Source organism: Pseudonaja textilis, chromosome 3, assembly GCF_049901715.1.
Source record: "Pseudonaja textilis isolate UNSWEBS1 chromosome 3, rPseTex1.2, whole genome shotgun sequence".
NCBI lineage: Eukaryota > Metazoa > Chordata > Lepidosauria > Squamata > Elapidae > Pseudonaja > Pseudonaja textilis.
This window is the reverse complement of record NC_141992.1, coordinates 116,638,153-116,657,029: the sequence shown is the minus strand read 5'-3', so window position 1 is coordinate 116,657,029 and position 18,877 is coordinate 116,638,153. Positions and strand designations below refer to the sequence as shown.

The window sequence follows — 18,877 nt, the reverse complement described above, 5'->3', positions numbered from 1 at the left end:
TTCAGGCTGTAGCTGCCAGAGAATTCTAATCAACTAATTAAAGTCACAGAGTTGAGCTTGTTAACTTGTGGTTAGCAATTTTTAAGGGACAGCGCTACAGAGAAAGGCAACTCAGGAAAAGGTGGGGGGGTGCTCAGAAACAGGACACAGTGTGCTAATTGATTATAACGGGGAACACCTGACTGAAAGATTGATGCTGAGATGAAGCGTAAATATGGGCATTGTTAACAAAGTTTCACCATTGTAACTGCAAGTAGTCAGTCACTAAAAAGGGACTACTAGTTTGCTATACATATAAGTGATCTTCTTCCAGTCTAAAAATAATTGTGATGGATGCCTGGAAATACACATTTCTATTATAATGTGAAAACCATTTTTCCAAGGACACTGGTAATTTATTTATATTGTAATGCAATACAATTGTGCATGTGGCTCCATTATAACTGTGTGTGTGTGTGTCAGAGAGAGAGAGAGAGAGAGAGAGAGAGGGGGGGGAGGGAGAAAGAGAGAGAGGGAGAGAGGGGGGGAGAGAGAGAGAAAGAGAGAGGAAGGGAGAGAAAGAGAGAGGGGGGAGAGAGAATACAAATAAATAAAAGTACAAATAAATACATGTGTACATTCGCACAGTGGAAATCTAGAACTTCACAAATATAAATCTATGAATATGTACTTTTACTCTGAAGTAAATAGACATAGGCAGTTGTTACATCAGGAAAGGGAAGATTTGGGCATATTGAGCTCTTGTGATGGAAGCTTTTGGTTGCAAATGCATGATTACCTTTAGTAAGTCTCATTGAATTAGTTGCTTAGGAATTCTGTTCCAAGTGAGTCAGGTTCTTAATCTTATTTGCTTTATGTAGACATCTTCTATAGAGGAGACTCTTCACTATAGACATTCATCCTATAGATTTATTTTCCCCAAAAATATCTTTTAAACAGGGTGATGGTGGTGAGGCATCTTTCAGAACAAACTAAAAAAAGTTTGTTCAACATATAAATAACAAGAAAAAATCAAGGAAACAGTTGGTCCACTAAAGAGAGAAGACGGCAAGGAAGTACAGGCAACAGAGAGAAATCAGAACTGCTTAACTCATTCTTTGCATTGGTCTTCACGCAAAAAGAAACTATAGCTCAACCAACCAAAAACATAAATGTAAAGACAGACCAAAAATAAAAGTTAAAATAAACAAAAAAATAGTAAGAGAACATCTGTCTGATCTTGATGAACACAAATCATGGATTACATCCCTGATGGATTATATCTCAGAGTTTTAAAGGAGCTGGCAGAGGTCATCTCAGAACACCTGCACTATATCTTTCAAAGATCCTGGAGCACCGGGGAACTATCAGAGGACTGGAAAAGAGCTGATATGGTTCCCATTTTCAAAAAAGGGAAAAAAACAGACCTAGGAAACTATAGACCAATCATTGCCTAACATCAATACCCGGGAAGGTACTGGAAAAGATAATTTTAAAAAAAACCCAGATCTGCCAACATCTAGAAACAAGTAAAGTAATAACTAGCAGTCAGCACAGGTTTGTTAAAAACAGATCATGCCAAACCAATCTTATTTCATTCTTCAACATAGCGACTAAATTAGTAGACTAGCGAAATACTGTGGATATAATTTATTTAGATTTCAGCAAGGCATTTGACAAAGTAGACCACAACCTATTTCTTAGTAAGCTAGAAAAAAGTGGAATAGATAGCACCACCACTAGATGGACTCACAACTGGCTGACAAACCGTACTCAACGAGTAGTCCTTAATGGGTCTAAGTCTACATGGAGGGAAGTAAGCAGTGGAGTGCCACAAGGTTCTGTCTTAGGCCCAGTACTCTTCAATATCTTCATTAACGACTTAGATGATGGAATAGAAGGGAATCTTTGCAGATGATATTAAGCTGGGAGGAATAGCTAACACCCAAGAAGATAGGCTCAAGATCCGGATGGTTCTTGACAGACTAGAACACTGAGCTCTATCTAACAAAATGAAATTCAATGTAGAGAAAAGTAAAGTCCTATACTTAGGCAAGAAAAACCAAAAGTACACATATAGACTGGGTGAAATCAGGCTCAATAGCAGTGACTGTGAGAGGGATCTTGGAGTCTTAGTGGACAACCACCTAAATATGAGCCAGCAGTGTGCAGCAGCAGCCCAAAAAGCTAATGCAATCATAAGTTGCATTAATAGAGGGATACAATTGAGATCAAGTGAGATACTAATACCACTCTATAAAGCCTTAGTAAGACCACACCTAGAGTACTGCATCCAGTTTTGGTCACCACATTATAAAAAAGATGTTGAGACTCTAGAAAAAGTACAGAGAAAGAGCAACCAGGATGATTAGGGGGCTGGAGGCTAAACATACAATGAATGGTTGCAGAAACTGGGCTTGGCTAGTCTAGTAAAGAGAAGGACCAGGGGAGACATGATAGCAGTCTTCCAACATTTGAGGGGCTGTCACAGAGGGGAAGAGGTCAAACTATTTTCTAAAGCACCTGTAGGCCAGACAGGGAATAATGGATGGAAACTGAACAAGGAGAGGTTTAACCTGGAAATAAGGAGAAACTTTCTGACAATGAGAACAATCAGCCAATGGAACAGCTTGCCTTCGGAAGTTGTGGGAGCGTCATCACTTGAGACTTTCAAGAAGAGATTGGACTGCCATTTGTCAGAATTGGTGTAGGGTCTCCCGCTTGGGCGGGGAGGGGTTGGACTAGATGACCTACGAGGTCCCTTCCAACTCTGATTATCTGTTATTTGTTATTTCCTTGGAGTAAAATAATAGTGGTTGAAATAATTGTGGAAAGCAAGAGAATGGCTGGAAAGTGCGGTAATGAAATATTGAATCTGCTGTGGAGGATTGCCCTGCTTTTCTTTCATTGCCTTTAAAATGAAGAAGGTTAGTATTTGTAATGAAAAGCTTCCAAATGCCAGATATTCCCCTTAAATTTTGAGGGTCTCCCATTAGTTGTGGAAGATACCAGACAACAAATATTTTTGTGCTGTTCTTTGTGTTTCTGGCGCCTCTGTCATTTACACAATTGTTGATTAAGAATAATTTAAGCCTCCTCATTTAGTCTCTCAAAGGCATTTCTTTTTTAACAATTTATCTGTACATTTTCATATTACATGAATACGTGCTTGGTGAACAGCATATCGTCTGGATAATTTTGCTTATATAATAATACGCCTAATTTTTACCTCTATTATCCAACCATTTGTAAACCAAATCCCATGTTCGAAAATAGTCTGTATCTTCTTTTTCTTTCATTTTTAATGTCAATCTATCCATTTCTGCACAATGTAAAAAATTTAAATTACATCTTCTTCTGTAGGTGTTTCCTCATTTTTCCAGTGCTGTGCAAATACAATTCCTGCTGCTGTCAATACATGTAATATTAAATATTCCCTTTGACATACTTTTCTGGTACTATGTGTAACAAAATTATTTTTGGCTTATAATCTAAATGCTGCTTTAACATTTTTTTTCTAACCATGTATGTATTTTTGTCCAATATTTCTTTGCTTTCGTACATGTCCACCACATATGATAATAAATACCTGGTGTCTGGTTACATTTCCAACATCTGGTGGGCATGTAAAAAGGCAAATCTTGTTGCAAATGGCTAAACAACTAGCTGTCTGAAAGTTTTGTGGAATAATTTCCAAAACCAAATACAGCAAAAGATACATATTTTCTTTCTCCAAGAAACTGTGAAAGAACTAACCTTGGTTTTACCATTGATTTACAATATATACCATCTCTGATAGCATTTTATACCTACTACACAGATAGGGCAAGTGTGTAATCCAGTTTTCAAACTGTTTGAAGTCTTATTAAGAAGCACTAAGTAAAACTATCCCCAAACATCACATTTAAAATAGTGTATTAATGATGCATTTGCAGTAACAAACTGACGGGAAAATGTATAGGAGATGCTTATTAATCTGTTTAAAAAGTTTCAAGGTAATGCTTAACTACTGCTATTTCATTTCTTTTTTTTTTAAGAATGTAAACTTTAGATTTTTAAAATTTATTTAAATGATTTATAGAGTTGCCCATTTGAAAACAATGACTTTGAGTGGCGTAGAAAGATTAAAACTGTCATAATAGTATAAAATCTTGATGCCCCTTTAAATAGTAATCCCCAAACAAAGCCACAGCACCCACAGAGCTTGCCTGACTGCCTAGCCCCAAACCCTGGAAATATATCCAGATCTTCAGAACCATACAAAAGATTAACAATTTCTTTTCTTAAGATATTGAGTGGTTTTGTACATTAGTCCCCAACTAAAGCCAGAACTTTTATTGAGGGATGAGTATGGTAGATTTGTTGGATTGAAGTTGAATGATAAGGCTATGCTTTTGAAAATTCGTGTCCCAAATGAAGATAAAGTGACATTTTAAAAGTGACATGAAGAAATTAATAGGTTTTTCTTATGAAAATTGATGTTTGATGGGGGACGGGAATGGGATGATTTCCACATAGGTAGCCAGAACATCTGAGAAAAATATCAAAACCCTCAGGGTAAATGACAAAATGTCTTTTTTAATAGATAATAGTTTATTTAAGATTAGTGGAAGCAAGGAGACAGACATTCTAAAGAATATTCTTACTTTTCAGAAAGACATAGATCTTTTTCAGAAATAATATCTGGATTTCAGAGAATTTAGCTATAACAAAGTAAAGTAGAAAGTATACCAAATACTTAAAAAGTAGAGATTTTACCAAATATTTTTTGTGATCATAACCCCATGAGTTTAGTTTATAAAAATGAAAGCTACTACTTTCAGATAAAGACTAAATGAAATATTGCTATGGAAAGGTGAAGGACTATAAAAAGAAAGCAGTAGATATCTTTGAAAAATCATTTAAACATGGGAACAGACTTAGGAATGATTTGGAATGCAAAGAAAGCTTTTATGAGAAGCTATTTTATAAATGTAATACTTTACTTAAAAAAGAAGAGCCAGGAGATAAGGCAGGCTACTTTGGATGAGATAAAAAGAAAAGAAGAATTAATCTCTAGGGAAGATAAATATTTTTCATCAAATTAAATTTTACACTAATAGCTGTCAGTGATAACATTTAGTAAAATGTTAAATGGAAATGAGAACTATGTTAAACAATAACAAAAAAATGATATTTTTTCTTTTGTTTGATTTCTGTATTTTTATTTTTGGTCTTTTTCCTTTATTTTTTTCCTAGTTTTTCATTCAAATTATTAGTTTTTATTAATTTTGTTAGTCTTCTGTCGTCCTCCCTATGGCAGATCCCCCCCAATCCCCAAAAGGCTAACAAGGTCAAGGCCATCCAGACACTTGAGGGGTGGATGCAGATGCAGCGTTATACATAAGGCATGATTCCGGGTCCAATATTGTTTGATGTAGAGGACCTGAAGCTTCTTGCTAGACCTGGTAGGGCAACAAAAACAATGGGAAACAAGTGGTTCTGCAAACTGCCTGGTCCTATGCCATGTAGGCATTTATAGGTAGTAACTGGCACCTTGAATTAGATTTAAAAGCTGACTGAGAGCCAACACAGGTGACAGAGCAGCAGTGTTATATGAATGCATCAAGAGACATCATAAAATTGTCCAAACAGTTGCATTCTAGATCAGACAAATGCTTTCAAATGCTCTTCAAGAGCAGAGCACATTGCAGTGGAAATGATTAAGACATGAGTCACCATTAGCAAGGTCTCCCTTTATTTAGTTTAAACTGTCTAATAGTCAATTAACCTACTTTGTACAATCTAGTCCTGTGCAGTTGAAAAATATTACTATACTGTAGATATTCCGATGAAAAATTTCAATTTTGTTGAATTGCATTTCTGGGCCTAGTTCATACTTACAAGAAACTATGTTAGTGCTTATTCTATAAGATGGCAAATTCTTCAGTGTTTTGGACTATGTTGAACAATTTTAAATATAATTAACTTCAAATTTATATTTTATGTTAGTGCAGTTTATTTTACCTAATGGATTATATGCATAGCATATTGCCTGCAGGTTGTAACCTTTCCTTAATGGTATGAGTCTAAGTTACTGGAGTATCAACATTACTGAATTTCAATGGCCTTTTTCTAAATAAATAATATTGAAAAGTTTAGGAAACTTTTTGCCCATACAATCAGATCACATATGAAAAGTTCACATTGATTATTGTGTTCCACCTATAGTACAGGAATTTCTCCAGACTGCTTGCCTTCCTTTGGAAATAAACAGATAAGGTTCCATAGAGGCTCAAGGCTTGTTTTCCACTTGATCTCTTACTTCAGTGTCTTATGTTGGGGTTTCAGATATAGGCTATATTAGCAATAGCAATAGCACTTAGACTTATATACTGCTTTACAGTGCTTTACGGCCCTTTCTAAGTGGTTTACAGAATCATCATATTTCCCCCCAAAATCTGGGTCCTTGTTTTACCCACCTCAGAAGGATGGGAGGCTTAGTCAACCTTGAGCCTGATGAGATTTGAACACCCAAATTGAAGCAGCCAACAGTCAGCAGAAGTAACATGCAATACTGCACTAACTATTGCACCACCATGACTCATACTAATGGTCATTTGCTTGGTTTTCTTTTGTGAAGGGGAATGAATGCAAGTTTTTGTGAACACCAATTTTTCTCTTTTGCATTTTCATAAATAAAGAATCTGTTTCTATGTCCATATTTCCTTCTTTGTTAAGATCTCAGAGAAGTGATAACCAGGTGATAGACCAGATGAGGTCTTTCTTTTGTAAGCAAAGAGTTTGGGTCGCCTGAATAATGATGGCATGTGCTCCTAATAATTTGGAAAACAATTCAAGATTTCTTTTTTGGTATAGCAATACTTGATACTGAATTGCCCAATGATACATTGTACATGCTTCTTTTCAGTTTATGTATGAGGTAATTAATTTAAAAAGGACAAACCTTTTGCTCCATTAATAGAATAAGAAATTATAGTATATGTATTTAGCCATGTGGTGTTGTGAAAGTTATATTTGGTGAAAGCTTTTCTACAAGAAAGCATAGGGTAGAGCTGTCATTTTCACATCTGCTTCTTAATGTGTTTCCTACATAAAAATACAACATGCCTAGGTGTCCTTTCATTATCATGATCATTCCAAAATGATGAAGGGTGCACTGTGAAAGCATAGCACACAATCTTTGCTTTTTCACATATGCTCTGCACAAGTCCATACCATGACTTGTACCATGATACTACAACACACACTTTGTTTCCACCCCATGGACAAATTGCAGAATGTGTATGATGTTCCCTGAATGTGTCTCAAGTGAAATAGAATTTACTAATTGGAGTTGGAGTCTCCAACTAAGTATTCTAATTTCTGACATTATAATATAGTTTGCTACATCATCAATTCAACTTCACAGATTTGTAATTCATAATCTAGGCCTTGGTTATCCCCACTACGATTACCAGTTTTGTTTCCTGGCAGAATTTCTGTTTAACATTGTTATAATAAACAAAAGCTGACAAATGTATCTTCCCTTGCCATTCGACTTTTGCTTGGCTCAAAGGTGGAATGGAGGAAAAGTCTGACTAGTTACTTCTGCTATAACAGGTTTGTTCTATCATTCCTGCAAAGTATTTTTTTTGAATTATGTTACATATACAATGCTTACACAATAATATTGCTTATGTACAAAAATCTCCAATGTTTATTTCCAACTGAGTGTTCTGATTTGCCAGAAAAACACTGAATACCCACCACATACTGTATTTAGAAAAAGCATTTCCATTTAGTGATGTAAAATACATTGCAATTCTTTACTGATCACTCATTTCTATGTATCTATTCTAAATACTTGTAAGACAAATTAGAGGTAGGAAGCTGACATGGCTGCCCAATTGTGATTATAAAGCAGTTACTATCACAGTTGTTGTTACACTTACAAGCATTCAGCTCTAAAGATGTCAGCTGATAGCCTTGTGTAACGCTAAGTGTGAGTGTTAAGAAAGACTGTGAGAGAAAAATTGCATTTAAGAGTAATTAAACTTTCATCTTATTTTACCTGCAGAAGGATAGGTGTTCGTATACTAAATGGAGTCTTATACTTAGCATGATTTAAAAGGATGTTTCCTTCTGTTATTGTGACAACAGGACTTGAGACATAAAATGCAATTGGTTCAGGGAATAATTAAGACCTTTGAGTCTGTGCAGTCTTTGATAGATTGCACCAAGACGTTTCCAAACCATTTAGCTGAGTCTGTTTTCCTTGGAGAGATATATGTTGTGTATAAGGCTGTTGCAATTTACCTTGGCCAATGTGCCCATCAAGGCTGTTCCTCAAGATCTTTTTCAACATTTCCAGAAGCTAACTGAAGACACCAAAAGATGCCTTTGCACGTGCACAGAAGTCTCAAACTTAACTATAAAACAGTCCTGTTTTATATGAATCTCTGTTAAAGTGCTGCACTGAAACTCTGCATAGCCATACATACATGGAAGTTGCAAAAGCTGGCCAAAATGAACGCTTGCAAGTTTCCATTTCAGTAGGGAATTCTGAGGATTCTTCAGCTGGGTGTCATTTAAAAAACATTCTTTTCATGCAGTACATTTAATGACAGGTGTTGGGTTTTTTGCGATTTCTAGTTGACCTCATGGCAAAATTGGGCATATTGATTAAAAAAAAATCCTATGCACTTCCATACCCCGAAAGCAGAGAAATTCTTTTTTTGGAGATATACATGTAATTCTTCCTTAACTACAGTAATTAGGACTGTAAGCCTGTTGCTAAGCAATAGATGTAAAGCATGATGTCAAATGACCATGCTGATATATAATGGGACTTTTGACAGTTCCAGATGCCATCCCACATATTTATTAAGCATGTTGTCATGTGATTGACATTTATGACCTTATGCTGGCTTCCTAATTGGTTTTGCTTGTTGGAAGCTAGCAGTGAAGATTGCAAATGACAATCTTCCATTTGAGAGGGATTCTGTGCAGTTGAATTTGCATTCCAGTTACCAAGCACCCAAATCACAATCACATGACCATGGGGATATCTGTTACCTCCTTCAGTACTGTCATAACTTTACCCATGGAATGAATGATCATGAAATAAAGCAGCAGTTTTGTTTATCCTCCATTTATTTATCAACCCAGACACATTTTTTCTAATTATTTTCTTGAAATGAGGGGTATGCAGATGGAATTTTAAGATTTGATGATGAGGTTGCTCTCTATCATAACAGCAATATCCCAGAATCTTCTTGCTGTGTTTTGGGGTTTGACCAGATTCACATCTTCTTTAGGAGAGCACAAAGCCCGTTAATTAGGCATATTAGCCCTAAATAAATAGATACAGACCCCAGATTGTCTGACTGAATTGGACATTGAACTAGGAAAAAAGCCTTTCAGCTCCTGAAAATGGAGACACAGGAACTGGAAATCCAGAAGATACTCATCAAAACGAATGGTTAACAACAACAACAACAATGAAAACAAAAGCTGAGGAGAGCTAAAGCTTTTCAGAATTATATCCCAGCAATATACCCCTGTATGGCTTTGGCTGTGATTTCTTTATAATATTCTATTCTGAAGTTGGGGTAGGTAATCTTCCCCTGGAAAGAATTGGCTCCCAGTTTGAAAGGATACCTTGGTTTATAGCTTCTGCATGAGCAGCATGTGAAAGCTATACTCCAGTGAGCCTTTGCACAGCTATGTCTGGTGCCCGATTGCAGCCTTTCCTGGATCAAGACACTCTGAAGCTATACTATTATTCAGTCCTCAGGGTTTTATCCAAGTTAAAATTGCCACGAGATCACAGGACACTGCCTCAAATTTGCAGTATAATATGCTTGCTTGTTTGCTTTCTTCTCCTTGAGTTGAGAGAACATATCTTGGTATAAAAAGCACTGCCCACATAATCTACCATTCTATTGGCAGTACCTTGGCAAAAGGCCAATTAGTTCTCCCAATTGAACACTTTATAACACTTGGTAGTCCAGCATAGTAGTTAGTGGAGTTTCTATCATTCTTCCTCCTCCCACTTTTTGTCACCTATCAGCAGAAAAATAAATTGCACGAAAAGCATCTACCAAATAGTTCCAAAGGTTTTTTTTTTTAAAAAAACCTCTAAATAGTATTGTGATTGTGGATGAAGCAATAGGGTAACACTTGAAGATTCCACCCCACCCCCCCGCCCCTGCTTCATGATATGTTCAGAAGAGTGATTGGAGAAAGGTATCCAGGTTGCCTCCATCTCTTCATTTAATCTAGAGAAAACAGGAAGGATGCAGGAAGCATTGTTACTAATTTGCCTTTTTGTATGTGCATGCATTTGGACTGGCTGTGCTTACCATAGTAGCCATTTTATGAATAATCCAATCCCATAGTAGCCATTTTAGAACAATGCTCATACAATATACTCAACATTACAACCATGTCCCATAAAGATAATATAACCCTCTAGTATTTGTATCGACAATGTTATTCCTATTTTAAATGTTCTTTTCCTCTTTTTTGTTTTTTTTTCTCTGCCCCTCATCCACATATAATTTTAATAATTATATTAAATATATTTTGGGTTCGGTAGGTACAATGTACCATGCAAAGTGAGGAAGCAGGTGATTCTCAGCTGTAGCAGAAGTTCCTACTCTCCTGCCCCCCATCAGTTTAACATCTTTTCAATTTGTTCACAATAACTCTTGATGGACTGTCAGTTCTTTGTACATTCTTTGGACAATTTCCTGGCTTTTGCTTTGTTTTTTACTTTAATCTGATGGGCTAGTCCAGATATTACATAACAACATTACATGATAATATTATTGAGTGATGAAAAAAGGTTGATTTCCAGGGCAAAGACTACATTGCAAGTATTAGGGTGAAAACGGTGAGCTAGTTAGCTAATAAATCTTTGACAGACATGCCTCTAGTATAAAACTATTAATATGAATGAAATGAGAAGATGTGGAAAATAAATTGGCAATTTCAATGTATTTCTCTTTCTTGGAGCCTGTTTCTCCATAGCTTTTTAACTGCTATGAATATATTTGATAAGAAATTGCTAACACAAAGGGTTAATTCATAATTCTTATAGTTTGACATTTTCATCCTAAATATGAATTAAAACCATATGTAATAATCTGAACAAAAATTAGATCTGTTTTCAATAGAAGAGATTAATTTTAAAAGCCTGATCAAGTTCTTAAATCGTTGTCATATTAATAAATAATTAGCAGTGGTTAATTAAATTGCTTTTTTCACACAGTTACACATTTGATTATTGATGAAATATTAAATACAATTTTGCAGCACATCAATGTCTATAACTATTATTAACTTTAAACACTATAATCTTTATTAAAAACATGAATATTTAGTAATTTAGTTTAGTTGCTCTAAAACTAAACAAAATTGTTTTTAAGGAATGCCTGAGAAAATTAAACATTTTTTATTTTACATTTCTTTCAGAAAAAACATATTAAAACTCATATAAATCATTAACACTTATTTCTGTGAACTACTTTATAAAATAAAATACAAGTAAAATAAAATAAAACTTCTGAAATTAAAAAAAAACAGTGATGATTACAGAAATGTTTACATGTACACTATAGTGACAATATGCTGTAATACTTGAAATAAATATACTTTAATCTCAACTATGGATTCCACTATAATCAAGTATCATGACAAAATATATCCCATACCCACACACAAATGTGAGGTCATTTTTCTTGTATTAAAAATAATATATTTTTAAACTATTTTTATTTTTTGTTATTTTTTTATTTCTCTCAGAAAAATATAGCTCATATTTTTTATCTACTTTGAAATAGGACAGCAATTGACATTCCCTCAATTGCCGTCCTTTTGCCTAACTGACAAACAATTGGTTATCTCCAGTACCTTGAATAAGAAGCCAAATCACTGCTGTCAAACTCACATTGTCACGGTGGCATCACGTGACATATTGGGACTTTTCCCCCCTTCGCTAAACTGGGCGTGGCCAGCATGTGACGCATCTGGCCCATGAGCCAGGAGTTTGACAGCCCTGAATTAAGTGAATGAATGAAGTCACTGTTTTTTCCTATTTGATGGTGGGAACATGTTTGGGTGATCTGTTTGTATAGCTTTTTTTCCTCCTGTCATTTCCTCCGCTTCTTAGACTCTGAAATGTTGCATGGTCAGAATGGCTCAAAGGAGACTTCTAGGATTAAGGAAATGGATATAAATTGAATATAACTGTCTTGAATTAACAGCAATCAGTGATACGGAAAATTTTTAGGGTATTCTGAATAGTATCACAACTTTCTGGATAAGCTTTGGGAATTGCAGGAAGTGTCCAGGAATTTGGGCGGGTGTGGAATCTCACTGAGGAGAAGAAATTTTATTCAATAACATTATAGTGTTGTCATAGTACAGTAGGGCATAAGCTTGTCACTAAGTATCTTCTCCAGGGCTGAGATAAATTTGCTTATAGAAAATGCCAATAGTCTCTGCAGAATTTTTATTCTCAGTAAAGTATCAAAATGTATTTTGCAACACATTAATATGAAATTAATTGAGATTATTATCTAATATTACATAGAAGCGAAAACATAGTTATGATCTGATAATCATCTTAATTCCCTTTGGGGAAGGTTATGTGTTTAGCTGACCAGTTCACAACATGCAAACTAGTTTCTGTATGGACCTTTGTGGACTTTTCCTAAGGGTGTGATGGGTCCTAGCACTGAGCCTCCTATGTCTTCTCTATGTATTGTAGGCACATGTTTGCATCTTTAACAATCTTGCTGTCATGTGATTGATTGGTAACTGTGATTATTGTGGAAACAGATTGTTACCTCTTTAGATAACACCTGTATATGTCTGGTAGGACTGTATGAATATGATCTGTAGATTCTCTAACGGGGCACTTTTGAAAGTACCCTCACTTTTTGCATTAATCTAGTCAATCCATCAGTGCAGATTGCTCCAAATAAACTGCTAACTATTACCAGTTGTCAATCATCATTTTTTCTGATTATGAAATTATTTTTAGCAATGTGCACTCATTTTAGTATCTCATCAACATTACTATTTATTTTATAACAGAATATATACATATCCCTGTTCTTTTCTTAATTTAATATAACACAGTCATCTCAGCAAATTTTAGATTAATAGATAATACTGATATTTTTTAACAACTACAACAATTGTTTTATTTTACAGCTTTCATTTGCAGCAACAACACCAGAGTTAGCAGATAAGAAAAAATATCCTTATTTTTTCCGGACAGTGCCATCCGATAATGCTGTGAACCCAGCAATTTTGAAGTTGCTCAAGCATTATAAATGGAAAAGAGTAGGAACTTTGACCCAAGATATACGAAGATTTTCTGAGGTAAGAGCAGTTTAATATCTTCTCACTGAAGTTGGAGTTGGTTATAAAAATGACATCTTCTTGATATAGACTGAAACTAATAGTGGGAACTAAGAAATATTTCTAAAATAATTCATAATTAACAGCTGAACCAGCAGAAATTGCATATACATTTTCCAAAGATCTGAAGCTTGTTACAACGATTTTTAATCTAACCCTTCTCAGTGATGCTCTACTTTTTTATCTGCTAAGAATTGTTTATTTGCTCAGAGAATTTAGACTGCATAGCAGGGAAGCTTGGATATATATTTTCCTATCACTGTTATATTATTTTGTTAAATTTAAGAATAAATATCAATGTTACTGATAGACTATAAGGAAAATTTATATCTTAGTACTTACTGGACAGTCCTCTCTAAGCAGTTTATAGAGTCTGCATATTGCCGCCAACAATCCTGGTCCTCATTTTACTGACCGTAGAAGGATGGAAGGCTGAGTCAACCTTGAGCCGGTGAGAATCGAACTGCTAAACTGCTAGCAGCTGGCAGTCTGGAGATGTAGCCTGCAGTACTGCATTCTAACCACTGCGCCAGCACAGCTCTTGGTAGAATGCTTGTGTAATATTTTCCCAGGTTTAAAATAAATAAGAAGTAATCTAAAATGGAGTAAATAAAAAAATTAAAAAAAATTAAATGGATGAAATAAACTAAAACATTTAGAAGTAACATTTGATATGTGACTAATTGTTTTTTCTCAAATTGTAGATTTGCTTGACAAAAAACATTTAAATCTCACTAATTTCATAATGCATTAGAAATCTGATTAAATGAACTAGGTCAGTGTTTGTGAACCTTTTTGGCATCGAGTGCCAAAATGGGAGCACATGTACGTACATATTCCGGAAACCAGAAGAACAGCTGCCTGGTGCGCACGGCTGCTCTTCCGGTTTCCGGCACTCTCGCTTGTGTGAAGACCAGCTGGCCAGCACGCTGGAAAGCGTAAGAGCAACTGGTGACAGCTCACATGCCCAGAGAGATGGGTCTTCGTGCCACTTCCAGCATGTGTGGCATAGGTTCAAAATCAAGGAACTAGGCTAATTTAAAATGTATTTTTAAAATATGCAACAATTTCCTCTGCCACCATACCTGGTGATATTCTGATGAAATTCCTATTTACCTTTCAGTTTATAGTTTATCAGACTACAGGCTTATCATGTAGAATTTTTATATTTGTATTAATACATTGTCATATTTTTGTACTAATACATTGTCATATTCAGCCTCATTTTTGAATGCCAAGAATGAATATTGCTAATATTCCATTGGGTCCAATAATTACTTTCAGTTTATAGTTTATCAGACTACAGGCTTATCATGTAGAATTTTTATATTTGTATTAATACATTGTCATATTGTTGTATTAATACATTGTCATATTCAGCCTCATTTTTGAATGCCAAGAATGAATATTGCTAATATTCCATTGGGTCCAATAATTACTGCAGTATATTTCATGTAATCAATACTGCTATTATCTGGAAATTTTAAAAGAAATAAAGATGCGCACACTTGTCAAAATTAAATATGGTGGATAATATTTCTTATGCTGCATGTGATCCAGTTAGTCTGCATAAAGGAAGAGGGGTATTTATACACTCACAATTTCTGCCATCATGTGTCACTGTATCTTTTAGAACTCCTACCATAGAATACTCTTCATCACTAAAAATGAAGTAGTTTGGTAAAAATTTCCTATACCCTGTCACTTTCCTTTACAATCTCCAGCCTACATTCCACATTTTATTTTATATTCTATAAATAGCCTATGTTCTATTTTCTCAGCATAGTCTCTCTTCTGCAATTTTTCACATCCTGAGAGAAATAAACAAATGCTCAGGTGCTACCAACTGTAATAAACTGTAGTCCCACTTGCCAACGTCTAAAAAAAAACTTTTTTAATTTGCTTAAACATTATACTGCTTGGGCTGTATTTGAATGGACTGAATTGTGGATGTACTTGTTGAATTACATCTTTCTATGGTTCCTGAGTTGGAAGAATTTTCCTCTCATTTCTTTGTGTATACTGTTGATGCAGGTGTAAAGCTGAACGTATTAGTGCAATGTAGAAGTTTTATTGTTTGATTGTGTGTTTGTGTACTAGATTTTTGAAAGATTGATACTATAGAAAATTAATTTAAATAGCCTTTTTTCTACTAACTACCCATCAACTATAATTTTGGCCAAAACCAGCTTGGGTATGAGATAATTTTTTGTTGAAAATTGATATACTTAACAAGACATATACATAAATGCAAATAAGGAACATAAGACTCTTTATTAAAACAGATTAACAATGGAGAAAACATTATGCTAAGATAATGCTTTTTGCAGAATGATAATTATATTCTCTTGCTACAAATAGCTAAAGATATACAAACAATTTATATTGGGATTACTCCTCCAGTCAAATAGTCAAATGGAGGGGAGAAAAAAAAAAGGCTCAAAGAGAGATGCTGTCATGCCCTTGGTGGAGATTGACCCTGAGGAAGAGGGGAACAGCCAGCAGGGAGTGGGAGTGGGAGTGTGGTTCCAGAGGTGGTGGAGGAGGCTGGGGAAGGGCAGAGACCGGCTGAGCAGTCAGAAGAGGATCCTGGCCCATCCCCTATCCATCCTAGCTCACTCAGGGAGGAAGGAGAGGATCAGGGAAAAGCGAGGTCTACTCAAGAGATTACCATGACCCTCCTCGTGGCTTGCAGGTGGGAGCTATGTATATAAGTTTGCAACTGCGCAGTTAGAATTTGCAGGAGTCAATTTAGTGTTCCTTGAAAGAGGCTTATCTTTGCTGGTGTGCTTCCCATGGATTCTCCTCAATTATTTTCCTGGAGTTTATGATAAGTTATCTTGGCTTGCTTTGGAACTCTCGTCAATGCAGTTTGTTTGGTTTTCTTTTTGCCTCATTATTTACTTTTGTGACTTTAAACTGTGCCTAATAAAACAGTGAAGTTAAGTTGAAGGCCTTACCGGACTTTAATGTATGTTTTGGATTATTTTGAGAGACTACGTGTCATCACATCTGCTTATATTCCTGACAACAGCCCTTCTAAAATACATCCACTCAAAATATATTTATATCTCATACAGTATCTACTATTAGTCTATTATATCCTACCATATACTAGGTGCTCAGATACACTCAGCATGTCAGCTGGTTCACTAGAGGCAAATATATTTTAGACCACTGCTACACCATGTTAAAATATGCTGATCAATCTTTGTCAAGAGCAGCTTTGATCCACTGATCATTGTTTGGTTCATCTTGTACCGGTTTATAGACAGAAACTTAAAACTGCAAAACCTGTGGTCAAAACAGTGGAGTTTGGGCTGAGGAGGTAAAGTTGGAGTTACAGGCTTCCCTTGAAACTGCTTTAGCAGACTTGGATGAACTCACTGCTACTGTGACATCATATGTTAATTGTTGTGAGGACATGTGTAGTCTGACAAAGAGTTTGTGCATATACACTACAATAATAATAAACCTTGGTTCATAGCTAAGCTCAAGCAAGTATGTTGTGCCAAAGAGGAAGCCTACAGGAATAGAGACAGGGTACTATACAATCAGACCAGGAATATGTTAACAAGGGAGAAGATAGTAACAAGAGAGATTAAAAGAACCTAACCAAGGAGAGAAGCAACCTAGAACTAAGGAGACATTTATTAATGGCGAGAGCAATCAACCAATGGAACAGCTTGACTTCAGAAGTTGTGGGTGCTCCATCACTGGAGGTTTTCAAAAAGAGACTGGACAACAATTTGTCTGAAATTATAGATTTCAGACAATTATATAGAGTTTCTTGCTCAAGCAAAGGGTTGGACTAGAAGACTTCCAAGGTACCTTCCTATTCTGTTCTATGTCTAGAGATCAGGGCAGCAAGGAGAAGCTATTCTGAAAAGCTGAGGAATCGGGCTCAGTAAACGAACCAGCAAATGTGTGGAAAAGCTTGAACAATGTCACTGGCTACAGGAGATCTCTTTCCCTTGCCGAAGAGAATCAGCAACTGGCAGATGATCTGAATGTGTTCTGCTGTAGATTTGCGAGAAGATCACTGTCAACCATAGCTGCCTTCCGCCTCTCAGTTACATCGACAATAGCCAAATCTCCTATACCTATGTCCATCGCCATGGCCCCCACTCCATTGGTGATCCTAGAAAAGGATGTGTGAGGTCTATTTCATAGACATAAGATTGGAAAAGCACCAGGTCCAGGCATGCCTTTGCTTATTATTGCTTATTCCTGTATGGAACATATAGTTCAGGCATTAAAGAGCAGAGGGCCCAATCCATATTGCTTTATTTATTTTGCTCTGTATCTTTGAATATACTTGCAAAGATATTTACAAAGTTTAGTCAAGTAAGGATTTTTCTGTGGCAGGTAATTGGCCTTCTTATGCACCCCCAAGGGTTTAATTTGAAGATTGTAGAAAAGATCCTGAGTCTCACTGAAGGCCTCACTGAAGCTGCACAGTTGTTATTCCCAGTTATGAGATGTGTGAAGGAGGAAAACTGAGACTTGATTTAGACCCAAACTGATTGCAACACAGCTAGCAACTAGAAATAGGTTCAGAAAGTAAAGCAAAACACAAGAACAAGTCCTCTTAGTTGATTGGCAACACGTTTCTCAGTAAATCTGCCTTTTTGTTTGATAGTTCATGTTATGCAATACATCAGGGGTGTCAAACTGGATTTCTTCGAGGGCCGGATCAGCATTGTAGTTCTCAGCAGGCTGGCCGGGGTGTGTGTGAAGGGGTGGGGGGAGAGACAGGACAGATGCACCCTGCCAACAAAAACAGGGTATTGGAGGTCTCATGCGGCCCGTGTATGCCCCGTTTTCGGGCTGGACAGCCTCCTCTAGCACTTTACTGGCCAAAAGGGGGCGTAGGGGCATGCATGTGGCCCCTGCATACTCCATTTTTGGCCTGAATGCCCCATTTTGCCCGATAAAGTGCTGGAGGGCGTCCAGGTAGAAAATGGGAGGCATGGGGACTGCAAGTGCCCCCCTGTGCCCCGTTTTCACTGGCAAAATGTTACAGGAGACTGTACACACCAAAAATGGGGTACAAGGGAGCCGCACATGGCCCCCGTGCCCCTTTTTGGCTACCAGAGGCACCGCAGGCTGGTCCTTTGCTATTTCCAGGCTGGCCCTGAAATAGAACTTTCATTGTAAAGACTGGGCTTGTATGATACAGTATCTTTTAAGTCTTTTGTTTAACTATGATTTACTAAATGGTGTTATGCCCGTGATGGCGAACCTATGCCATGCATGCTGGAAGTAGCACACAGAGCCATTTCTCCGGGCACGCCAACCATGCCCCGTTGATCTTCTGGTTCTGGCATGAGCATGCACGCCAGCCAGCTGGTCTTCATGCATGCGGGAGCACCGAAAACTGGAAGAGCAGCTCCCTGGAGCACATGTGTGCAAGGGCCAGCCTGTATTCTCACGCACATGCGCGTTAGAAACTGGAAGACTAGGTGACCGGTGCATGCAC

At 36.5% G+C, this 18,877-nt stretch overlaps 1 protein-coding gene across 1 annotated transcript in view; it reads left to right on the top strand.

The window, feature by feature from the left end:
• Positions 1 to 18,877, top strand: part of GABBR2 (gamma-aminobutyric acid type B receptor subunit 2) — a 351,494-nt gene that overhangs the window by 79,581 nt on the left and 253,036 nt on the right. The window contains exon 3 of the mRNA XM_026701028.2: positions 13,186 to 13,356. Within this exon, the coding sequence (XP_026556813.1) occupies positions 13,186 to 13,356 (171 nt within the window). The remainder of the gene's footprint in view (positions 1 to 13,185; positions 13,357 to 18,877) is intronic.